This window comes from Muntiacus reevesi, chromosome 2 (assembly GCF_963930625.1).
Source record: "Muntiacus reevesi chromosome 2, mMunRee1.1, whole genome shotgun sequence".
Classification (NCBI taxonomy): domain Eukaryota; kingdom Metazoa; phylum Chordata; class Mammalia; order Artiodactyla; family Cervidae; genus Muntiacus; species Muntiacus reevesi.
The window spans coordinates 109911522-109938057 of record NC_089250.1 but is presented as its reverse complement, the minus strand read 5'-3'; the positions used below and the strand labels follow the sequence as shown (position 1 = coordinate 109938057).

Here is a 26536-nt window from a genome sequence, read left to right as displayed (position 1 = left end):
TGTTTTTCTTGTGATATTGTGAGACTTTTTTTCTAAAATGGAATGTTGGCAAGGAAAGCCGATGCCTTCACACCTGGGTAGGCACCACCTGTGCCGGTAAAAAGGCCAGGCTGGCAATTGACAATCACTTGTTAACAAATTCTTATAAATGAAAGAACACATTACTGTGTTTAGAAGGTGTGGCCTGCTGATGGGTCTCAACCTAATAGTGACTCTCCTTCTCCTGATGAATCCAAGTTCCTATTTTCTGGGCTCCCTGGTGTTGCATTTAAGGCTGAGCTGATTTCTCTAAGTGAGAGTAGGCAAGTGCAGAGCAGGCTCAGATCAGCAGCTTCTCTCCCACCAACCCTTTCCATCTGTGATGAATGTTAGGACTTGGGGCCCTGAGCCTGTAGGACACCAGGAGTCCCCAGTAATGTTCTTAAATTCTGGTGTGGCAGGTCTGAGGCAGTGACTGGGACTTGTCCTCAAGCTCCCTGGAGGACTGTGAGGCAGGCGGAGTGTGGTAAACCCAGGCGCCACACAAACCATAGGGTGCGGTTATAAGCCATGGCAATACATGGAACAGAGGACAGTCTCAGTCCCCAAAGAACCTTATTTAACACAAGAGAAGAGACTAAACATGAGAAGGTTTCCAGGTGGGGCCTGTGGAAGGTTCTGCATAGTTCCCCACCAGCTGGTTAGCAAATCCCCCCAAGCCCCCTACCCCTCCTACGGGCAGACTCTTGCCTGAGGTGTGGATCCACCGGGTTGCTAAGATCCTCGGCAGCTCTAGAACCGATGCCAGCAGCTGATTCCAACAACAGCACACCATCACTTCCTGCTCTCAAGGAGGAGGAGAAGTTTCCTTTCCTAACAGAAAAGCCCTTTAAACGTTCTCTTCTTCCCTTGGTGACAACAGTCTTTGCAGAAGTGTCTTCTTGGAAGCCCTCCCTCCAGCTACTACAGATGTTCCCCCATTTGCTATACAGTTTTGGGGAGGAGGAACCAAAAGATAAAATCCTGACACTAAGCCCAGACTGCTTCATAACTGTGGGAGAAAATAATAAGGATGAGTGAGTGCACGAGGCAAAGCCCTCCACTGGGACCAGTGACCCCGGGCTGTGTGCACTGTCCTCCTTTCCACACGGGTACCGAGTCAAGCATTCATTTCTAGGCTTGTCACTTAATAATCAAATGTTTTAACAGTCAGACAGGGCTTTCTCTGAATGCCATAATGTTTGTGAACAATGAATTTTTCCCCCCTAAACTTTAGACTCTAAAAATAACATCCAATCACTCATTCATGACAGAGCAAAACTTGCATGCTTATTCAAGAAAATGATATTTCAAACATTCAAGTCCAAATTGGGTGCTTTTTTTTTGTTTGTTTGGTATTACTGTTTATAAAAATGAAGTTTGCTACCAATGGATTAGGCCCTGAGGGGATTTTATACAGACTGTACAAACGAGGCAGCTGAATATTTGGGCAGGATCCCTTTGCAAATGAAGATCAAAGTCAAAAAGAAAAAAACAAATTCACTTTATTTTAAAGACAATGATTGGCATACAGAAGGTATGCACTAGCATAAAATAAACTTTCATGAAAAGCATTAAAATCCATTATAAATTAATTTATTAAATAGGTATTTGGTATATGTGATGGTTTTATTAGATATTACTCTTATTTATTGCCAACCCCTCCCACAAAGTCAAAACAAATCAGAAAATCTCTTAACTCCGATTTACACTAAATAATTTATTTTCCCAAAATGTGAATGTGATCTGAGATGTGACACATGATATACAGTTCAATTGGTCATTCTCTATCAATCATAATATGACAGGACACAAGAGGCTAAAAATGGCTCATCATAATTTATTTTATGTTAAAATGTACAGCTTTTTTTGTTTGTTTTTTGTTTTGTTTTTTTTTTTTTTTGAAGTGACTGACTAAAAAGAGGACAGATAAATACAAGAGTGTCGCTGGCTCCTATTTTATACAAGGATTACGCCTCTCCTGCTTGGCCCTTACAGTCACCCTGTACAGGTACAAAGGCTACAAAAAAGGAAGCAATATAAACAGACACAAATAACTTTTTTTTTTTGCTTTTTTTACATGCGATTTGTAAGCTTAGTTTGAGCTATTCACAAGCTACTTCTCTATTTTTCCTTAAAAAATAACTCCAATATTTTATAAAGATAGAAAAATCTACAGATGGAATGAAAATGTAAAGTTAGAGGCATTTCCATAAAATAGCAACTTTACACCAAATTCACTATTTTTTTAAATTCTGCCAAGTATTTGGACATATATGAAATGTTTCAAAACCTGACAGATAAACACTGAGATATGCTTCATTCAATAAACAGAAGTCTGCATTTATAAAACAGAAAGCTGCCTTTTTTTCCCCAAAGAAATCTGTCACCAAAATGGAAAAGGGTCTCAACTTTACACCAAACATTTAGCAATAAAACCCTTTTGACTAACCAAATGGGAATAGCTTTTATAGCTCTTTACAGTTTTATAATTAACAAAAATATAGTTTTTTTTTAAACCCTCAAATTAGGGCACCCTAATCAAGGCAAAAAACTTAAGAAATGGCTTACTGTTAGCACAACACTTGTACAGTACTACAAAATGCACTGTCACTAACAAAGACATTAGCGGCATGCTGAAGTGTCACCTCAAACAAAATATACAATAACTGAAAATGGTAAAGGCATTTACATGGAGTGGACAGGGAAGAAAAAAAAAAGCTCTAGGTTCAGTATTAAAACAGATAATTTGGGGTGGGGCGGGGCTTGATATCCACATTGTTTAATGGAAGCAGTCACAGTGAGTGGCTGCCTCCATATGTAGTCCAAAGAGAGGCCTTCCTTTGCAGAGAACTTCATATAAAAGTAACAGAAACAAAGGTACCAAAAAAGAAAAAGAAAAAAAAAAAGATAAAAAGAAAAACAACTTTATAAGGCTTTCTGCTGCATACAGCTTTTTTTTTTTTTTTAATAATAAATGGTGCCAACAAATGTTTTTGCATTCACACCAATTGCTGGTTTTGAAATCGTACTCTTAGAAGATATTTGTGCAGATCAATCCGAGAGAGATGCCCAGGGGTTTTGTGACTGCCCGTGTTGCCTACCGTCTCATATAGGACCCATTGAGAGACTGTTTGGACATGCCTGTGTTCATGTAGCCATGGTGTCCGGGGGCTGTGTACATCATGTTACTGTGGGGCGGGGTCTGCATTGGCTGCTGGGCATATGGCTGGGTCCCCATCATGCCCATCTGCATCTGCATAGGGTACTGGGGCGTCTGATTCATGTAGCCATGATTGCTGTGGTAGCCACTATTCATCATCGGCTGGGACATGCTGTACCCGTTCATGGCATTGAGAGTGTTCATGTTCATGTTCACAGAGTTGACATTGTAGGCTGGGGATGGCATCAGGTTCACACTCATGTTCATGCCCCTCTGCATCGTTAAAGTCCGTGCAGGACCCTGCATGGCTACAGTCTGGGAGCGCCCATAGATTTGCGACTGATGGGTGGCAGCGGCTGGTGACAGAGATGCCGATTTGGTTCTCATGGAGACGTGGCCCTTGCTGGCAATCTGGGTTTGCAGTCTTTGGCTGTGGGAGATGCCAATATTTGATGCAGCCATGTTCCGTTGCAACAGAGGTGGTGGCAGATTCATTGGAGGAGGAGTCAGGTTGGGGGGTGGGGTCATGGTAGCTTGTGCTTGGGGTCCCCCAGGGACGGAGTGTGGAGACTGAGAAAGCTGAACAAGCCCTGTGTTACTTAATGGTGTGGACAAAGAGGCACTGTTTGCATAGGAAGTTACAGCAGCGGAATGGCTGTAAGGCAATGAATGATCAATAAGTGTATTAGTTAACTGCTGTAGTTTGGCAAGGCTGAAGGTGGCTGACGGCTGTGGGTAATGCCCAGCCCCAAAATCACTCTGACCCATCCGTTCATATAAGCCAAGGTTGGCATTGCCAGTCTCGGGGATCTCGGCCAGCTGCATGGGCGGCGTGAAGTTAGCAGCCATGCTGCACTGCGCCAGCTGCTGGCTGCTGCTCGGGGGCCTCTCCACCACACAGCCTTGAGGAGACTTGACGCCGCAGGTCGGGGGGGAGCTGATGCTGGTCTGCTGCAGCATGCTGCAGCTCCCACTAATGTTGGACATCTGCTGGGTGACAGCGCAGCTGCTCTGCGTCAGATTGCTGGAGGTGAGGCTGCTGTAGGAGCAGCTGTTCTGTGAAGAGCCGTTTCCACAGATGCTGCCGCCCATAGTAGAGTCATAGCTGCTTGGGTTTTCGTAGTTCTCGGTTGTGCTCTCGATACTGCCCAGGTCACTAAACCCGCTGTCCACGACTTGCTGCGAATGATCTGAAACGGACGGGACATCCATCATTGGACTGGTTTCCATGTTCTGCAGAGATGGCACTGAGATGGCACTTTGATCTGGGCTGATTTGGGCATAGCTGTTTTCCAGGGCAGGGACGCTTGGGCTATTGACAGAACGTACTGACTGGCCAGGGTGGGAATGGACAGATGAGACTGGGCTGCTGTGGTCTGACTGCTGGCAGTCGTCTAGAGTGGCAGAGATCTGTGGGCTTTGGTCTGCATGGGTGTAGTTCTGTAGGCTTCTACAGGCCTCTTGAGTCTCAGCACAGTCCTGAAAGGTGTCGTCCTGTTCGCTGTTCTCCTGGGTCAAGGACTGAACTGCTTGGACGGTCTCAGAGTCTATTTCCAAGGTGGCTGTGTTTCCCTCTTTGAACTCAGAATCTACTTCTTCACTGTTCTTTTGGTCCTGCTTCTGTGCCTGCTCTCCTGGGGGTTCCTCATCAGATTCAGGGGCAGTTTCAGTGGCTCCAGCAAGCTCCTTAGGTTCACTATTACACGAAGCTGGGAGGTCAACACCACAGTCCATTAGGACCTCTGAGTTTGAATGACTAGGCTGGACACTAAGGTCTAAAAAAGCCTCCTGGTTTTCCAGTACTTCTTTGAAGGCTTCCCTTGGGTGTTCCTTCTCTGCTTCAGCAGACTCCATGTGACTGTCATCCTCATCATCGGCATCATGCCCCTCGTTGTGAGATGGCTCTTCATCCTCTTCCTCCTCCTCTTCATGATCATCCAAATGCACAGCGTCGTCTTTGTCCATGCAGACTTCTGGCTCCTCCTTTTCCTGACTCTTGGCACCACTAGGGTCTTTTTCTACATTTCCTTCTTCTTCCTCTTCTTCTTCTTCCTCCCCCTCCTCTTCCTCCTCAGGTTTGATTGAATCGTCTTCAGGTTTTCCACCCGGTGATTTATTTGGACTTACAGGTGCACACGTCTCCTCCCTTCCATTTTCGTCCTGAGGCAGCAGGGGTTCCACAGCTTCCTTGACCCCCTCCTCAATTCTGGTGGAAGTGGGGCTGGTTCTGTCTCCTGGAGTCTCCTTCTGGCCTTCCACTGTCACCTGGTCATCAGGCTCCATGGGTGTTTCTGGTGGGGTGTACAAGTTCAGTTTAAATCCAGTCTTCCTCTCTTTGTTTGGCCTCCACTTAGACAGACCACGCTTTGTTCCTTTTGGCCATTGTTTGCACTTTAGAGGTTCGGGATTGTCTCTACTGGCTTCTTTCAAGTTATTTGCACCATCATCCATATTGTCTTAGCGAGGAGACAGACAGAAAGGGGGAGGAAGGAAAATAAAATCTTAGAAAGCATCACCATAAACAATTTGAATTCATTCTTCTAAATAATTTATCAAATACTGCTTTTCAATTTAGCACTTTAAGTGTTGATGCTAAAGATATAATCAAACCTAATACAGAATAATATTGTGGTTTTAAAAAAACTGAGGAAATAACCTAGGTCTGGAAAATAATACATGCTGCACACACCATATACCTACCCCCGCCATAACTCACTCTTTACAGAAAGTTGTGCTTTTTTATAGGAAGCACATGAATAATAATGTGCTTATACTATAATATAAGCAACTATAATAAGTTTATTTCAGTTTAACAAACAAAATATTCTCTAACACAAAAGCCTGGAATTCCACAATGTGAAAAGAATCATTTTGAATATTTGCAAATTAGGAAATGCAGGGGAAAGGGGTTAAAGTTAGCTCATATCCCAATCACCACTAAACTGGAGAAATGAATAGAAGCCTAACTTGCACATTTATCCTGAGAAAGTGAACTTCTGCTTGTGGACATTTACTTGTTTGAAATCTCAGATGACATTATTTTCTTTGATTTGAATATTGTCTCTGGCATAAAAATAAACTATGTACCTCTGAAACAAATGAATAACTAACTAAATAACCAAAACATAAATACATTTCTAATCTACTCCAGGATCATTTCTGCCTGACACACACTATAATGTAATTACCTTGAAATTATTGAACATTTAAAATACAGGTATTCATTTTATCACTAATTCTATCCACACTGCATTTTGGATCCATGTGCAAATGTGTGGTTTGAATATTAAATAAGAAACAAACCATAACTGTCAGGTTCATTTTAGCTCAGCTAATCTTATTTTTACTGTTAGTTGTATGTATGTATGTATATAAATATATTTCTATAAAATAAATATATTTATTTATATAAACAGATCCCTTTCGCCAGAATGGAGTGGTTTCTAATCCAGTCAGTGCAGAGCAGGGTACACACTGAACTCACTGATGTAATAAAGGATTACACATAAACTTACTGTCTGTACTACATTCAGACTGGCTAGCTGCAAAGATAGGTACTGTAGACCAATTCCTTCAGAAGTGCCAAGTACAATACCCAGCTAATAGATATCTCATGATGTTCCAATGGTTTCATTTCTATTCGCACAAACAGGGAACAGGCATGCCAGTGACTCTGGACTCCACATTCTCATTCCACATGCTACTAGATCTACTAGCATTTTTAGGAAAACTCTGCTAAGTCAGAAGATGAAATTTCTAATAACTATTTTTTAAGAAAGAAGATCCTGAAAGGAATCAGGTATAATACAGACACTTGGAATTTGTTAAGGCAAGTGGCACAAAGTAGAGAATGAAGGCAGTGTTGATTCATGTATAGGCTCCTGAGAACACAGCTAGAAAGTGGAATAAGGCTCAAATTCCATGCCAAAAAATGACTAATGAACAGGCTTGGTTCCTCTATACCCAGGGTGAAATGTCATTGCCTCCACAAAACAGGTATGTAGCAATAGCATTGCTGTTAATTCAGAAAGTCAAGGAGCTGCCTGCTCATGTTCTTAAAATTGTGGCTTTTCAAAGGCAAGAGTGATTATCGGTGGTTTCCAGGAAAGTGAGATGGCCTGTTCTTGAGACTAAAATAAAGTAAGGTTTTGAATAGAGTCATTTCAACTGGAGAGTGGAGAGACTGTCCCACAAATCCTCATCATTCAGCTGGGAGCTCAAGTTCCCAGCCCAACAGGCAAGGGATGGTTTCTTTTAAATAGGGCATCAAAGAGGAGTCAATAGTGTTTCTTTTTTTTTAGAAGGTGGGGTGGGATGTCTCTGCAACAGCAACTGTTAAACAGTAATTTGAAAGGAAAGATAATTTCCTGATTTACACATTATCCTATGTTATCAAAGCTAATAGTGATGGTGTGGGTAGGTTTAGATGATTCTTGATAAGAACATCTCCAAAGACACTATTGATTATATGATTCACCATCAATTTACTAATATTTGTTTTTCAGGGAAAAGCATTCAGTGCTCACATCAATAATAATAATATATACTCTGATTTCAGAAGTATTAAATGTCAAAAAAAGTACATATTAGAATCAAGGAAGTGCAATGTGTTTCTTATTGACAGACTTCAAGGTTTTTGAGGATAACCCAATTTCTGGAAAGTAAGATGAACCCACCTAGAGGGATGTTCTGGCCTTAGAAGTTGTTTAACATAAAATCCAATTCCAGGAAGAAGGGATAGAACCTTTTATGAATGAGAAAGGACAGATGAGCACTTATTTCTGGTGGGTCGGTATCAGCTCAGAGATGCCTTTGGGTAGAATTCAGGTGCCTGGTTTTTGGCAATAACAGACAGAAATTCACAAGGGTAAGGTTTTTATAATTCCTCCACTTACTTCTACAAGGGTCAGTATTCTTAAAGCAATGATTGTCTTTTTCTTCCTCTTCCTCTGTCTGTCTTTTCTTCCCAGGCTGAGGTTGGAACGCTTTTCTCAGCACTGGCTTCCTGCCATCCTCTTCCACTTCAATCTCACAGGTAGGCTCCAGCTGTGGCATTGGCCTCTCTTCGTCTGAGTTGTCAAAGGGCTCATTCAGTACTTCTGTCGTCTCAGAAATGGTCTCAGTTGTTACACTGCTGTTGATCCTCCTGCGTTTACGACCCCTTTTCTTCTTTAGTACAAAAGGCCTCTGAAATTAATTCCAAACATAATACATCAGAGCTCATGAGAAATTACATTGCTGAGTCGACATGCGGCAAACATGTACTGAACGCGTGTCTGAGACTTACACGTAAAGGCTTCTGTAATGCCTTTGTACTTAACCTTCCATTTGATGTTTAACATCCCTCTCGGGCGCCCACTACACAGACAAGTGTTTTCCAAATAAAACAGTTGTTTACTCAGGCAGATGCTTTGAGAGGGAACATCCTAGCAGCTGCACTGTAGATTTTTAAAAGCTGAGGTTTGCTTTCCTAGCATATTATTTTTGAGTAGTACCTGCTGGCTTCAAAATCCTATACATTATAGTGATTAAATCGTCATGGACATCAGCGTTTCTATAAATGTTTCAACAATCAACTAGTCACTGGGTCACTCATTTTAATATTTGGTAACTGTTCAAGGAGCACCTACTGCGTGCACAGCACTGTAAGATACATGACGGTACACAGACTAGCCTACTCATTCCCCATCTCACAGAAATTCAGGAATGATGAAAAGGAAAGAAGAAAGAGTACTTGAAGAAAGAATTACTCTGCAGACAACGTTAGAGTCATGTACTGATGGCTGCAAGGATGCCGGCAGCTGATAATTTTACAAAATATTTTAACATGGACAGCATCTAAAGAAAATGTAAAGACATGTGGAATGTGTCTTACTTATGTAAGATATGACAATGCTTTCTAATTGCATTAGAGGTTGGCAAAATGACGTTCCATAACTGAAAACATAAAATATTTTTTCCAAGCAAGATGTACTCAATGATACAAAATCCAAGTATAAGAATAACAGGTAGATTTGCTGCTAAGATGTAATCTGTCAATAATGGGTCTGAAAAATTACTGAAAGTACAGTGCAAAGAAGAGAACAAAATGCTTGATTAAAACTCAAATTCTAGGTAAACCATATCTAAGAATTACTGCGTCTCCTCACATTTTTAACTGTCTGGATGTTCACTGAAGTGCACGTATAAATTTTGATAGTCATGTTCTGTATTTTAGTATTTATGATTATTAATCCCTTCAGTCAGCCTGCTCTCCCTAATCCATTAGAATTTTCCCAAACATGAATTTAGCCAATATGCAGAACTGGTTTTCTTTAGGTTGAGTCCTTTTGTGTGATGGTAGGCACATAACATGCCTTGGATAATTCTGGGTTTTGTTATTTTTGGAGCAAATTTCTTTTGTTACATACATAATACATGGATACATGTTCCTTGTAAGAAATCAAAATATGATTCACAAGCCTAAAGTCCACTCAGTGGGATGCTCTTCTGGTACCCCCCCAGCTGCCCTTCCACTCAAACACGGCCAGGCTCAGGTGATGGGGCACCAACCACCCTGGGGGTCAGAACAGCAGGTTCTCTGACAGAAACCACGCAGGGGGGTCTTGGGGCAGAGCCTTAACTTGCATTCTCACCATTAGTCTCGGCTATCCTACACTATCTGGCCCCTCTGCATGTCACAGATAGACACTGAAGACAAAGACAGCAGATCTGGGTTGAACATTTACCTAAAGACAAAATCAATTTTCTAACTTCTGCACCTGGTATGTGTACCCAGAGAAACCATGAGGCTACTACGATAGGAGACATTTCAAGAATATGTACTTGCATAAATGGAAAATATCAGCATTAAACTTAAGGGCTTAAAATACCTTCTAACAATTCTATGCCAAGGACAAGAGAAGGAAATAGCATCAGGAGCACTGGGCTTGGAGTCTGAGCATTTGTCTGGTTCTGGCTCCATCTCTAATGAGTTGTGTGACCTTGGACAAGTCTCCTATCCTCTCTAGGCCTTGACGTTTTTTCATCAAAATTGACTGAAGGGTGGTTAAGCGCTGCCCTGGGCTCTTTTCTGTTCCCATGGCCTGATTTACTCCAGTCCCACGGGCCAGCAGGTGGCAGTAACTACCAGACGAGTAAGCCGCCTGTCCCCGGTTTCCTGTCACAGCACCAACAAACCTCAAAGAGTAAACACAATCATGACTGTAAGATAAATGATGAGGATATATGATCGGTAGGACTAGATACAAATAAACTACATCTAAAGAATGGAGAGTGAAACAAATACTAATAGAATGTTTGCAATGACAAATAGGATTTGATTGAAACTAACTCACAAGACAGAAAATCTAAACAGACACATACCTTTCTCTTTATGGCAACTGACTGTGGTTTAGTCAATCTTGGAGGAGAGCTTTGGATATTGTCTTCCTCTTCCTCTTCTTCCTCTTCCTCCTCCTCCTCTTCCTCCTCCTCCTCTTCCTCCTCTTCTTCCTCCTCCTCTTCTTCACTGCTCTCTTTAGACAGCTCCATCAGCTGCCCTCGCTCCCCTGCCACTGGCCGGCTCTCCGGGGAATGCAAATATTTATTTTTCGATTGTACTTTTGCAGGTGATTGCCTACTGTTAGCTCTAGATGACAGGATTTCTTGCTCCTCCTTTTCCCAGCAGCTGGCTTGTTCCATTAGCCGCTCGGCCTAAAGGGAAGGTAAAAATGGCGGGCCAGGGTGAGGGCAGTTACACAGTCAGAGCCTCTAAGGATCAAAGGCAAAGGATCTCTACGTTGTTTCTGATCAGGATAATCAGCCAGTCAAGCAGTATTCCAGCTGCATCATCTCAGAACTCTTTTGCATCAGTTAGGATAACAAATCAAAGAAGATTGGGTTTCATGGGATATTTAGCAGTATTAATGATGCAGCGAATTGATTTGAGTCCTTATCACTACATTACATGCTCGCTGGCATGGAGCACTTTAAGCAAGTTCATAAACACAATGAATCGATTGACACTGCAGTCTTGGAGCTCAGCACCAAATTTGATCTGATTACATGCTGTCAGTAGTGAAAAATGCTGCTTTGTGATCAATGATAAACGTTTCATTTTTCATACTCAATTCAATAAAATTATCATGTCTTACCATGCAACCTCACTTAGGATAAATTAGTGCCATATCATTTCACAAGCTCTCTCTACATAACCAAGCTTTTGACAATGATGTTAATGACCTTAGCTTAAAAATGCTACAAGATTGAAATTACACAACTTAGGTTGATGAACCCAAACTACCTCTTTTTCGGCTTCTCGTTCTTCTTCAGAAACTGCAGCATTAGAAATTAAGATTGGGGTCCACCTCAGACTCTCTGGATCAAGTTCATTGGTCCGGGAACAGGTTTTCAACTTTTCCATGTGGCCCAATATCAGCTTTTCCCGTCTAATGATGACAAATCTGTAATGTGAGGAGGCAGAAAAAAGTGCAATCAAAAGCTGAAATTTCATTTCACCTTCAGATATTGATCTCTGCTAGCATTAACATGACCAGGGTTAGAAAAAAACCAGAAAGCTCATCAATGAAAACGTGGAGCAAACTGAAATTTGACCAGCAAAGAAGTATCACTGCCTGTTTTCTTTTTAGGAGAAAAGTTTTTATAATATTGTTGGGGAACCTCTAATATTTAGATAGAATGAATCTGCCTAACTCCAGGGACCCTTTCTGGGGTAAGATGGTCACGAGGCAGCTGGGTCGCCCAGGGCACCGGTGCTCACCGGCCGTCTCTCTTGTCAATCATGTGGAGGTGCTGCAGAGTGGTGGCGATGTCATGGGGGCACATGCCCGTGGCTCTGCTGATGGCCTTGATGCTGATGTGCCGCTCGTGGTGGTGGTAGAGATATTCTAAGATGACACTCTTCCAGTAGGCCAGGTAGGAGAGACGGCCCAGGTCGGAGAGTGGCTTTTCAGGAGACCCTGCTTGGCCTTCTCTTCGAGAAAGCAAATAGCCTAGGGCAGAAAAAGCAAAAGTCGACCTCACTGTGGTGTTCTCAGACATTGGAACAGGGGCCACTCAAAATAATATAAGACTTACACTGTAAGTAGCAACAAGGTACATCACATCACAACATATCACACACGTGACATCACATCGGAGAAGTGCATTATGTATATTCTCTTCCCAGTTACAGTGATCTGACATCCACGACGTTTATGCCCCCGAATCCTTTACAGTAGCCCTGTAAGTCAGTTCATTCAGCTGATGGTAGCATTTCAGACATACGCTGTGGCATACTTAACGAAGCTAAAGTTGAACACATTACTTCTGATAAGTCTCAACGTCCAAGTCCCCCGGCTACAACTTCTTTCAAAAACTAAATGTCAGACACTTACTCAGAAATCCTGTCAAGGGACCACCCTGAACATTAATGGGGGGGTTGTTTTCCACAGGAAGAACCAAATGACCCTTTAACAGCTGGGTCTTAATAAAAGACAAGGGCCTCTGTTGACTGAGATTCTGTATTGCTTGTTACATTTAACTAGCGGCGGATCTGAAGCTTTGCTTCAGGACCAATAAAAGAATGTCTTTTAAGTCAACGGCTGCAACTCCTGTCAGCTCCCCAGCTCTGTTTTCACCCCTTTCATGGAAATTAATTTATAATCCAACCGTTGCTCCTACAAATTAAAACAAAACAACTTCCTTAAAACAAACTGTTTCATGTAAACACAGAAAAGCCCTGAGCATGGTAGGCTTTTGAACACGTACCCGACAGCATTACTGAAGGTTCCTTGGCAAAGGAACTTTAAAATGAGAAAAACTTTAAACCCACTTGAAGGTAATGAATGAAAGCTGGCGGCTGTCTCGGTAATTAAGAGCCACTTACTGAGTAGAGAAGAAATGTTATAAACTAATGATGTCTACCTTGCTCTAATTATCTATTTCAACAGCCTCACCTTCATGAACTTCCTAAATTTGTTAAACAAACATCAACTACATACAGTAGGTGGCAGCAATTACAAAATCATGCTGCTTTGTAAACCACCCAAATCTTCAGCATTTTTCTTCTTTATCTACATTTCCAAAATGGCTGCATTTTCAAGAATTTTCTCAATTTTGGATTTTTTGTTAAAAGGAGAAAGCAATGTCTCTGGTGCATTTTCCTGCCTCTCAGAATCACAGTAAATAATGCAGAAATATACAACAAGAGATCCAGCCTTACCCTAGAAGGGTATAACCACAGCATTTTGCATTTTGATGGTTTTAATCTGAACGCCATTATGAAGATCAGGCACATATTTAACTTTAGGTTTTGCTGAAGTCTTTTGACTTGTCTCTTTAACTCATGTTTAAGTGCAAAGTATCTGACTGAATGCAAACAAGCACCACAAAATCTGACAGTCAAACCACTGTCGACACGTCATCTGGCTGCACGCAGAGGCTTTCTACAGCAGTGTTTCAGGAATGCTAACAGTGATGGCCACTGTGCTGAATCCAGCCCAGATTATGCCCTGTCAGTGTGCAGAAGAGCTCTCTGTCACCAGAATACAAAGGGTACCCAAACCTCAGGACACAGATAATTGGCACATCTGTCACCTGCCTCCTAAGTGCTTGGTACATGCTGAGAAATTACTCGGTCAGCTGGAGGTTCCAGCTCTGTACCTCCGGGGTGCATGGGAGTCGGGGAGGGTGGGGGAAAAGAACCATAGTATCGTGGACATGGAATGATCCATTTTTGTCCACAGGATCCCACAATTAAGTCTGATGCAGTGACTGTGAAATTCCCTAGCCCCTCACTGGTTCTCATCTGAACCCCACAGTTGGGAACATTAAGCACCCCCACCTCGAAGCCGAGCAGACAGATTTCTATACAACCAAAGTTGCACCCTCCCAACCTTATGTCCCCTCTGTGATGAGCAGCCTTATCCAGGAAGCACATGTATTTCTTTGTTCTGTCTTCTCTTCCATGAGTGCTATGTTGGGCTAAAGGGAAGCAGCCAGAATCCCCCCGAAAGACAGCTGACACAATTGTTCGTGCTTTCACACCCTGAGAGAGTAGCATGCACCTTCTCAGGGCCTCAGACTAGACGGGTTAGGCAACCTGGGGTCTGTGGGGAACATCCAGGCACAGACCTTTCGGCACCTGCTGCTCCCACCGTGTTAAGTGGCTGTCTCCCTGGGACGCTCCCTTGGACACAGTCTGTGATCTGTGACTGAGCCCCGCCGAGCACGTGTACACCAAGCCCAACGGACGTTCACAGAGAACACCTCTGCGCTGTGCTGGCAAAGGCTGCAAAGGCTACCCATACCTGCCGGGAAGCGATGCTTTCCTCGGTGGGGGAGAGAAAAAACTGCAAACCCAAACTCCAGCCAGAAAACACCAAGCAGGTTTCCAAGGATGATGGCCCCACCACACTACAGACCACACAATGCCACTGTCCAAAGACATCATGGCGGTTAGTGTTCCCTTCTCCTCTCTGACTCATGAGCCCCTCAAAGAGCTTATACCAGTAGAAGAAACTTATACTTGCGCTAAGAGCCATTTGTAAATTCACAGTCTTTTCTCCTGAAGGAGAAATTTTTGGTTTATATGGAATCCATTTCAACAAACAAAATGACCAAGGTCCAATTTCTGATTCCTTAGTAGTAAAGTCACTGGTAATATGTTAAAATATATACAATAGTTTAGCAGGAAAAGTTGTGCCATGTCTTTTCCACTCTATTTGTGCATAAGGTTGAAGTAATACATAATTTAAATTTTACCTGCAGCAGGCACTTTTCCTCAAAAAAGCTGTAGCTGGTGGCACTTTATGACTCTGACCTTCATAACATGGAGCGATCTAAATAATGAATTTCTTGCCATCTTGTGTTTCCTCCTACTTTTTCTAGGCTCCTCAAATTATCATCACTATAGAGCCCAATGACAATAATTTTTAGTAAGAACAGTTACTTATTGAGTGATTATAGTGATGTGGTGGCTTAAGTTACAGCTTTTAAATTTAACTTATCAAAAAAATTCCAAATAATTGATCTAAGATGCAGGGAAATAAAAAGCACTTATCTTGGAAGTCGGTATATTATCCTGAAGCATCTGAAACAAGTACAATACACCCCTGGTGAACAGATTCCTGTGGTGCTCTAAAGCCTTTCCTCAGCTCGGGATACTTTGAATCAGAAAACCTGAACTATCCCTGGAGAAACCTGGCTGTTCAGACTGGAAACAAAGTGATATTTGGAGGACAAATCCCAGTAGCTGCAGTATAATTAATCGCTGGTGAAATTATTCCCTGTAAATTGTGAGCCAGAGGTGCTGGGGAACAGCTCTTAACTCTGTGAGCAGAAGACTTGTACTTTAAAGCTGACTGGCCCAACACCCCTCACCCACATCAACTATCTTGAGGAAGCTAGCTTCCTATTTTGCTTCACTGGAACTACTTACCCAAGAGAAAGTGAGGTCTAAGTTTTAGTGTATGAACCACACACTAAATTCAAAAGATTATCAAGGTATTTGCTTAAAGGGGAAGGAAAAATAAGGCAAGGTCTGCAAAGAAGTAAGTGTTTCTAAGCTGTATTGCATGGGACCCAAATTTACCTCACCTCGGTTGAGACTGACCTACCTGTAGTAAGATAAGCAATCCTCATGTTAACTAGCTCTGATCCCCAGAGTTTGAAGAGGTTAATTCTCTCCTAAGGGCAGGGGGAAAAAAGTGGTAGAGAGTTGCCTTCCTGCAGGCATTAGGATAAGGAGGGAACAATGTAGACAAGGTCAAGAATTGTTTTTGCAGCCTAAATTCCCAAATTAACTGAACTCCCAGCATATTAAATGCAAGGTTAACCCTTGATTAATATGACACACTCCTTTTCTTTTAAATCAGTAATGTAGTAAATAATAATGTAGACTAAACCAGAGTGGACTAATGTTTTCCAGTTAGGAGGTGGGCACGGGTAAGGATTTTCCTCTCCAAGGCAGCCACGCTCACCCTTGCACATCTTTATGTTCTACCACCTGGAGCCAAACCATATGAACTTCCTCAAAGACAAAAGGGCAGACTTTGGCAAAGTATTTCCAACTCCCATCTATCTGGATTATATGAGTCTGGAGTAACCAGTTGCTTTTAGGGGAAAATAATCTTTAAGGATTACACAGTTTTCACCAGACACCTGTTTAGCTCAGCAAACCCCACTAAAGGGTTCCTATCAATAGACAGCACTGGGTCTGCAAGCTTGGGAACTGACACCAGGCCAGGGATTTATGGCAGCTCTGGGTCAGAGGAAATCCAGTGGCTCTAACCATGTATCTCATGATTGCGGACGGAAACTCACTGGTTCACACTCATCTATTACTGGTTTCTAGGGTTAAGGAGCTCTGTGACCAAGTGGACAAATGGCATGTTATCAGTTTAAACAGTGGAGATAAATCAGTTTGACAGACTATTATGTCTCCTCAGTGAAATTTTGTGGTGATTTTGCAATTAGTAAAGAAGGAAGCTGAACCTCAGCCTTCTCACTGTTTGAAGAGAATAGGAGTATTCTACATAACTTGTGATCTGCCTGAATTCTTAACTGCTCAGATATGTCCTCAGCGAAATTGGAAATTTTTAATTTTAAAGATATTCTGTATTTTAAGAGATAGGTTTTGAAGACATGTAAGCTTAAGGCAGTATTCCCATAATTTTATGGGCTTGAAGTAATTATATAACAACTTGAATAAACACTGCTTGACCTCTCAGTCTACAGCCTAAAGACCAGTGGTTTTCAGAGTGTGGTCCCCCAGACCAACAGTATCAGCAATCACCTGGGAACTTGTTAGGGCTGTAAATTCTCAGGCCTATTCATCAGAACTTTTGGAGGCAGGACCCAGCATCTGTGCTTTAACAAGCCCTCCAGGTGATTCTGATGCACAGAAGTTTGAGGAGCACTGGAATAAACTCTGCTATAAGGCTGCTGGCTTTGATGGGGATGTTACAATGGCCCTGCGCAGTAGGAGAGCCAATGATAAGACAGTGTCTGAAGAATATCGGTGAGAAGACCTCACCCACCCAGATCCTTGGTGGTAGAGAATCTCGAAAGCCCCACCAGACTGAAGTTTAGCCAGGATCACCGAGTTGGAGAGTGGCTTTGTCTGTAGCTTCTATGCCGGTGCTTCCCAACCTTCACTGTGCAAACAATCCCCTTCTTGTTACAACTGGATTCTGATTCAGAACATCTGGGGTGGGGCCTGAGAGTCTGCATTTATAACAAGTTCCTATACCATGAACCATGCTTGAATAGCAAGGTTTATACATGAAGCCAGTGATTCTCAAATGTTTGGGTCTCAGGACCTCTTTACATTAAAAAATTGTTTAAGAGCTTCTGGCTTCTGTTTATAAGGGCTACATGTATTAATTTTAGAAAAAAAATTGACAAATACTTCTTTAAACCCCCATAAACCCATTATGTGTTGACATCATTTTCTAAAATACAAGATAAATAAATAAAATAAAACGTGAGAAGAGTAGCATTGTTTAACATTTTTGCAAAACTCTTCTACAACTCGCTTAAGAAAAAACAGCTAGATTCTCCTATCTGTTTTGGTATTCAATCTGTTGTGATATCACAGGTCATGAAATTCTTGACAACTCCACTGTACACTCATGGGAGAATGAGAGAAGGACAAACAGTATCTTAGTATAACTTTGAAAATAGTTATGACCTTGCAGACTACCTAAAAGGGCTTCTGAGATCCCCAGCGGTCTCTGGACCATACTTTGAAACCATCTGCGTTAAATAAAAATGAGAAGAATTTGTCAAGATGGGCAAAAAGGCCACAGGTATGATAAAACAACATGGCACTTACTGAACACCGTATGACAGATCATAAAAGGCACTACAGGTTGGTTAAGGGCAAGGGTTCTAGAGCAAGACTGCCTGTGATGGAATCCAGGGTCCGCATGTAACAGCTGTGTGGCTTTGGGCAAGTTATTTAATCCCTCTGTGCTTCAGATCCCTCATCCATAAAGTGTGGAGGGTAATCAATCGTACCTGTCACCTGGGGTTGTCATAATAATTAAATGAATGAATACAAAGCACGTAGAACAGTGCTTGGCAGATTACAGAAACCCTGTGTGAGTGTTAGGTATTATCATTATTATTCAACATAGTGAATGAAAGAAATCTCAAGCTGGTCATTTGATGACTGCTTATCCTTACTGTAGGGGAAAGAAAGAAAACTGGGACAGAAGGAGACAGACAGAGAACAGCTCCCTTCCCTTTTTCCTACTTTTGCTTGAGGCACCTGAAAACCATTCCATTCACTCCACTGCCTCAGACAGTTTTCTTCCTGCCCCCGTGCCCATCTAACCACCCAAACATAAATTAAATTAAAGGAAGAAGCTATGATTAAAAAAAAAAAAAGGCAAACATATTCTGCCTCAGGAACAATCTCAAGAAACTGGCGACTAAAAGCTCCCAGCAAGCACATTTCTGTGCCCCCAAATTCCCTTTGGTTCTCAAGTCTTTAACTTCAAGGACTACCCTCAGGAAACAACAAGCGCATCAAACCACAGTAACAATGATGGCTGGAGGGCTTCAGCAAGAACCCAGGGATGGTCCCAAGACAGATGAAACAAAGACCCAAATGTTATAGAAGACTCAAGTGTGTCCCTGGGAACATGGCTTGAGCCAGTGAAACCCAGAGAATGGGAACAGCAAGTCTCTGGAGAGGGAAGGCTGGCTGCCCTGGGTCACACGCCAGTCTGTTTCTCCAAGGCGCCCCTTAAGATCTCCCTTTTCAAAGATCCCACAAGCTCCTCCGCAGACTGTGCTGATGCTGGGCTCTTCCTCAGCCATGTGGTGGGGCCATTGGTCTTTTTTACTGAACACCCCCGCTTCGCTCTCAAGACTACATGGAAGAGGAATGGTATTCCTTCAAGCCAGGCCCCCACCCCACCCCCACCGCCACCCTGGGGAATGTGTACGTGGGGCATGACGCCCCTGCTGCGGTGGGGGTGTGCCTGTGTATAAGGCACACAGACCATGCTGGAATTTACCAGATGAGTTCCCTGAGTCTGTGAGTGGGTGTGGCCTCTCAAAGTGGGTGGTCATTCTCTGCATATACAAACTCATTGTGTATACAACTCACAAACAGGACATCAGGTGGCAGGAACTCTCCTCCCTCTGTGGCACCCTTGTATTGGAGAGGGTGAACATCTCTGAATGAGTTACCAAGTGGGGATGACCAGGGCCAGACCCTTGTGAGATAGCCACAGGGTAAAAATGAGTCAATGGTTTTTTAATAACTGATTAATTTAATTGAGTGACACTGTCTCTTTATTTCTCCTTTTTCTATCTTGTGGTCTTGCCCAAAGTTTCTCAACTCTGGCTACACACTAGAATCACTCAACCGTTTAAAAATTCCAGATGTCCATATTTCATCCAATCACAACTCTTGCCTCTCAAGCCAGTCTGGTCTCAAAGTGTTAGGGTTTATATTAGGCAAAGGATCTTGGAGACTACTCCTTGGCCAGAATGTTAAATAGAGGTGGTATACCAATCCCACTTCTCTATTTCTGTCCTTGCCCCACAAAGGGCTGTGGTGGCAGCAGTGGTGCCTAATGAGAGATCCAAGTAGAAGGTGAATCTTGAAACAGACATGTCTGAGAGTTAGCGGCAGAGAGGAGAAGAGGGTCACTTGGCAGAGAACTCTGTGACAGACTTCACAGAAGTTTCACTGATTTAAACATTTAACTGAGAAATGTTTGTTTACATATGGCATGTTACCACACCATCAAGGTCCTGGTCTGGTCTATTAGAAAAATATAATTTTCCTAAGAAGGTAATCATGTATGAAATAGATTCAGTCTCCCAAATTTCTTGTTAGGAAGATGACCTCTGCAAAGAACAAAATGATCAATTTGTCACTATCATTTATTCCCAAATTAAAATAATTTGGGGAAGGCAAGAATTAAAAAAAAAAAATCTTTCCTTAAATATATCTGGGAAGTAACTAGTTTTTTTTAATGAGGCCCTCGCCTATTGCAAATTAAGTTAAGCTCTGACTCATCACTCAGAGGCACCCTTGGTTAGGTAATAGTAATACAGTACCGGTACCATGACATCTGAGGTGACAGAAATTAGAAAAACATGTCAGAAGAATGCCCTCCTTTTGGACCTTTTGTGAGTTTCCACAGTTCAAACCACTTTTAAATTCTGGAAAGTTTTGGGAAAAACAAATTTACCAAAAACAAATTTTTAAGATGAAGTAATCTGGCATTTAAAAACTATGCCCTTTCTTGTAAATAGGCAAAAGTCCACACTGGAGAGATTCAATCTGAAAAACTCTTCAAAAACTAAATTTCTTCCAAGTTGAAACCTGGATACAATTTTTATATCTAAGTTGCAAAATCCTGGTAACAAGAATTTATCTTTGAACAGTTACAACATTTTAATCACTGCATTAAACCCATACACACTTCAAATAAAGCATCTGCTCAGAGCATGCATGTGACAGTATATATTTACAATGCTGTACCTGTGAGACCTTTCTCTGCAAAACATTACAACTGAACTCTTCTTTAAATACTGCAAAAAACAAAAATGGGGGTTTCTTTTGACCACTGAGCTTCTGTGGAGGGTGGCTGAAAAGTTATGAGGGTGGTTGAAAAAGTTATTCTAGTAGCTAGTTGTCTGGTCTAATCCTACCCGGCCAACCAAGGGGGAGCATATAAGCCAATGGCCACTGGCCACTGATCTCAGACCATGTTTGGGAGACAAGACAGAGAGAAAAGCAACTTGCCTTTCCATGTGTTTCCTCTCCCACAACTGCCCCGCAATACTTTGTGTGTGTGTGTGTTTCCCAGTTATAATTTTCAAAGACTGGACAAAGTATGTTGTGATTGCAATCATGAGTGATGAACTTTCCACACAGCAAATATAAGAATATAGCAAGACTGAAGAAAGGAAAAAGTGGGAAGCAAAATCTAAAATTTTTCTTTGTTTGCAAAGTACATTTCAAAAAGGGTCTTTGAGACAACTTTCGAAAACCAAAGCATGGCCTATCACCCAAGCTGACGTAGACACACACTGCTATTTCACTGGTCTACAGAAGTCAGAATCTTCTCTTTTCACTTTTTATTTCTCTCCTCTAAGCTTTCAAACAGGATTGGAAGTAGAAAGCTTCTGGCAATAAAAGGTGGTCTCCGCAGACGGTTACTGATGAGCCCATTTTGACAGAAAGGCAGCACACCTGCACCTGCAGGCTGGATGGGGTAGGACGCGAGGCTGGGACGAGCTGCTCAGTCAAGTCACTGGCTGGTGTGCCAGGGGACTTGGTGTCATGTAAGCTGTCTAGCCTTTAATCCTATAGGGATCTTAAAGTCCAGTTGGCTACAGTTAGCTGTTAGCTGTTGGAAAAACAAAAACTATGAAGCATCACCACTAGTGGTATGAAAAGACATCAGTGACTAACCCTTCAGTTAGTAGGTGATTATTTCTCAAAGTCCACTTTTTAGATTGGCTCCGTAGTTAGAGAAGTACTTAATAGCTGAGACTTCAGTAACAATATATTAATATTGGTGGTTTAGTCACTAAGTCGTGTCTGACTCTAGTGACCCCGTGGACTGTAGCCTGCCAGGCTCCTCTGTCCATGGGATTCTCCAGGCAGGAATATTGGAGTGGGTTGCCATTTCCTTCTCCAGGGGATCTTCCAACCCAGGAACTGAACCCAGGTCTCATGCATTGCAGCCAGATTCTTTACTGACTGAGCTATGAGGGAACTGTACTAATATTAATATATTGTATATATTGTATATATATTAACAATATATTAACATTAGCACAGTTTTCGTCACAGTATTCCTAGTATTAAACCCGTAAGCCTTTATACTCCGTGGTCACTGGTAATCAAAGAATGTCCATCCAACTTTCAAAAGGTTGGGACTGTTTAGCAGTGCGTTCAGCAGTGGAATGCCCACTGTGTTCTAGGCACTCTTCTAGTTAGGTTGTGGACAGACACTACATTTTCCAAATTTAATAAGGAAAAAAGCTCTGGGAGTTTAATTTGTTAACCAGTATGCAACTGTTGAACACAAGAACCACAAACTACGTAAATAACAGGAATTCAAATAGATATGTTAACAGCTAAAGTTCATTTTTAAGAATCAATTCAATATGCTACATGCAAGCAATCAATTACACTGCAATCATCATTTACAAATCAAAGTATAATGCGGATACTCATGGGGGTATACACAACTAGGTGGAAGTGTGTGATTACGGACGAACAGACTGAAAGTGTAAATTATGTGACTGTCTGTTGTAATTACCCTGTTTGAGAACCAAAAGAAACTTCCTGTATAATTTTGTTGGAGAATGGGGATCAAGATACAGAATTGCTTTTTAGCTGGTTTTAACCCTTCAACAGCTATTTAATTATGTGTGATGAGGTCAAAGAAAGTTTATGCTTAATTTATGAAAAGTCGGCAGGGAGGTATTTCAAAGTAATCCTCTGAAAAGCTCCAGATTATTCACGAAAACTCATGATTTCTCTTCCTCTTCAAGAAAGATTTATCTAAATTATCTGGTAAAATAAACAACATTTAAAACAAATTCACAGGCGTCATTCAATTTATTTCCTCTCTAAAAACATTCATTATGGTCTGTAAGTTCTTAACTGGATGCAACTAAAACTTGCAGGGGTAGAAGGCTGTCAGAGTCCTCAGATGGCTCTTCTGCTTTGGTAGGGGAAAAAAAATCTCATTAGCTTCCTTAAATTCATGGGGAAAAGCTCCAATACTGGGCAAACCACAGGGAAGGACTTCTAATCTACAGAGAATCATCTGCTTCTTTAGAAGGAGGAAGCCTGCTTTTGCAACAAATAATCAGCAGAATCGACTCTCATTTTAAGACATTCTAGCCTTTTTCCTTACCTGTCTTAAAAATCTAACTTTTAAACATCTTTTTTCTTCTGTAAGCACTGTTTCTAGTGCCTAAAAATCTGCCCCAGATATCAGAATGCTGAACACTCAGCATTCTTGGTGGAAGGAAGGGCAATTTCCTACACTTACATGTCTGCCAGTATTGCTTTCCCTCATCTTGGATCAAAAAAAGAAAAAAAGTGTGGGGGGCTTCCCCCCACACACAAAAAAAGAAAAAAAGTGTGGCTCAGTGGTAAGGAATCTGCCTGCCAATCAGTGCAGGAGACACAAGTCTGTTCCCTGATCCTGGAAGACCCCACGTGCCCTGGTCACTAAGCCCATGTGGCGTAACGACTAAGCCTGTGCTCTACAAGAGAGGCCACTGCAATGAGCAGCCAATGTACCCCAGCTAGAGGAAGCCTGCGTGCAGCAACAAAGACCCAGTGCAGCCAAAAATTAAAAACAAAAAAGTAAATAAAATAAACAAATTAAGTTATTAAAAAAAAAAAAAAAAGAACAAGGAAAGAAGAGAGGGAAGGTGGGGGGTGGAGGAAAGAAAGCAGCAAGGAAGGGAGGGAGGGAAGAGAAAAGGAAGAAAAATCCCGATGCTGCAGTGTCTCTTCTTTACCTCTTTGGTCTTTCCATTCCATATTCTCTCCTCAGTTCACCCCTATTCTGCACAGCCATTCCTTGCCCAAATCCGCTATTTTATCACCTGTGTTAACATACAGCCCTTCATTTATGTTTCTCTAGGTTTAAGAGTAGAAGCATAGTTTACAGGAGTGCTGTTTTTCTAACGGACTGAACATTTGAGAGGCTATGATTCTAGTAAATTTCAGGATATTTCCTTCACGTAAAAATGATTCCACATAGCACTGAAATATACACATCACAATGTGTAAGATAGTTGGCTAGTGGGAAGCTGCTGGATAGCACAGCGAGCTCAGGCTGGTGCTCTGTGACAACCTGTGAGGTGGGATGGGAGGCAGACACAGCAGGGAGGGGATGCGTGTAGACTTAGGGCTGGTTCACGTTGCTGTACATGGAAACCATCACAGCACTGCAAAGCAATTATCCTCCAATTAAAAATAAAAAGTAAATGATCCTGCAAAATCTGACATAAAGGTGATGCCAAGATACCAAATACACTTGTGTGTGCTAAGTCGCTTCAGTCGTGTCCAACTTTTTGTAACCCCACAGACTGCAGCCCGTCAGGCTCCACTGCCATGGAGATTCTCCAGGCAAGAATACTGAAGTGGGTCGCCATTCCCTTATCCAGGGGATCTTCCTGACCCAGGGATTGAACCCACGTCTCTTATGTCTCTCGCACTGGCAGGTTCTTAACCAGGAGCGTCACCTGGGAATCCCCTTATACTCATGTAAAAGTCTAAGCTCTAAAACAGATACCATAGGGCATGATTTTCTATTTCAAGAACATCACTTTCTTTAAAAAACAAACAACAAAAAAAGCAAAAATAAAACACAGAGACATAGTAAACAAACATATACAGCTTAATAAGATTATCATAAGGCAACCACCCTTGTAACCATCTCCCAGGATCAAGAAGTAGAAGTTTCCCAGCTTGCGCCCTGCAAACCTCCCATCTGTCCCATCCTGTTTACCCTTCTCCTTTCTTCCTCATAAGCAACCACAATCATGACTAATAGTAATCTCTTGTGTTTCTTTATACTTTTATTACCAAAATATCGCCCCCCAAGGACATATGCAAATATATTGTGTATAGTGAGGTCAACTTGCATTATATTTTCCCTCAAGATTTCAGCAACTTTTTTCAATACCTTCTACTATATAATCACTCTGCATGTTTTTTTCAATGTGGAAAAATGCATAACTGAATTATTCTTAATCCACCAAACTATTTTAAAGCACTTTATAAACATTAATTTAAAACAATTTTGTTGAAAAACAGGAGCTCCTCTATGGTGTTAGCTCAAAGCAGGACTCATTGTGAGTAAGTATAAAACAAGGTTCTTATATTGGTAAACATGAAAATGCAGCACCAATATTAGAGTAGAAACACATTGAACACAAATCCATGGGGGAGAAAAAAAAAAATCAGGTTTCTAACTAGTATTTTCCTAACAGAATTCTAAACAATGTAAGAGAACTGCTTTACCCAAAACAAATTGATATAAAAAAAACTTCTAGGGGTACTCTTCCTACCCCCTTCTGATGTCTATGTCAGAAGCTTTCTCTATCTCCTTTATACTTGAATAAAACTAAAAAAAAAAAAAAATTCTGCTTTACAATCAACTGAAATTTTAAACATATTATTTAGAAATTCCCTAGAGAGACAATGTTATCAAACTATTACCTTAGAATATTCTACTTCAAACATACTACTACAAGCTGCAGAACATGTTTATGAAGAATAGTTCCCTTGAAACCAAAACCAGGTATAGCACTAATTTCAACCAATTGGAACAAAATCTTTCTTGCTCTTGGTTAAATAATGAAAAAATGCTTCCTTTGCATATATCTTAGCTGGGAAAATGGAAACGGAAGTTGGAAGCATTTCCTCCTCTGCAATGATGCAGCCCAAGTGTGCCTCGCACGCACGGCATACACTGGGTGGGTGGGGAGCATCCTCAGTGTGCTCATTTCCTGTGAGCAAGAACTAGATCATTTATCCTGATGTTTTCATCACCAAGGCTAACCCCAGCAGAGTGCAAAGCATGCTGGCTGAAGGAAAGGATGAAGGGATCAATGAAGGGAAAAAAAAAAAAGCAAAAAACCAAAGATGGAGAGGAGATCTGAGATCTGGCTGGGTCAGTCGGACAGGGGCTGTCACTGATACAGAGAGGAGGACAGACTACATTTGGGCGTTCTTTATTTCACTCCCTCAGCAAACTTTTTGTGGGCTCCCCTGTGAGTATGACACTGCTCGTGGCTTGGGGTAAAGCAGTAAACAAGTCCTGGCCCCCATGACGGTGTTGCCAGTGAAGTGAAAGTCGCTCAGTCGTGTCCGATTCTTTGCAACCCCATGGACTATACAGTCAATTGAATTCTCCAGACCAGGATACTGGAGTGGGTTCCCTTCTCCAGGGGATCTTCCCAACCCAGGGATCGAACCCAGGTCTCCTGCATTGCAGGCGGATTCTTTACCAGCTGAGTCACAAGGGAAGCCCAAGAATGCTGGAGTGGGTAGCCTATCCCTTCTCCAGTAGATCTTCCAGACCCAGGAATTGAACTAGGGTCTCCTGCATTGCAGGCGGATTTTTTTACCAACTAAGCTATCAGGGAAGCCTTGACGGTGTTGCCAAGTTCTCTTTATTCTTGAAGGCTACGTTTTCTCATACTAACTCCTGGAATGGAGCTTGCCCAGTAGTGGGATTCAAAACTACTCACTGCAAATGCTGGTCAATGTAAACAATTCAACCAGGCAAAAGACTTGTTAAAAAAAAATCCACCTGCATGCCAAAACTTGAAACATTCTCAGCGATGTAAGGCAAAATGGTA

General features: G+C 41.9%; 1 protein-coding gene across 5 annotated transcripts in view; it reads right to left on the bottom strand.

Annotated features, from left to right (window-relative positions):
• Positions 1–1506: 1506 nt before the first annotated feature.
• The window catches only part of KAT6B (lysine acetyltransferase 6B), a 179975-nt gene continuing 154945 nt past the window's right edge, over positions 1507–26536 (bottom strand). For all 5 annotated transcript variants that reach the window (XM_065922667.1, XM_065922666.1, XM_065922669.1 and 2 more), the window contains exons 14-18: positions 11943–12174; positions 11466–11625; positions 10547–10876; positions 8077–8368; positions 1507–5637 (exon numbers count right to left, since the gene is read on the bottom strand). In XM_065922667.1, coding sequence (XP_065778739.1) covers positions 3119–5637; positions 8077–8368; positions 10547–10876; positions 11466–11625; positions 11943–12174 — 3533 coding nt within the window. In that variant the 3' untranslated portion in view covers positions 1507–3118. The remainder of the gene's footprint in view (positions 5638–8076; positions 8369–10546; positions 10877–11465; positions 11626–11942; positions 12175–26536) is intronic.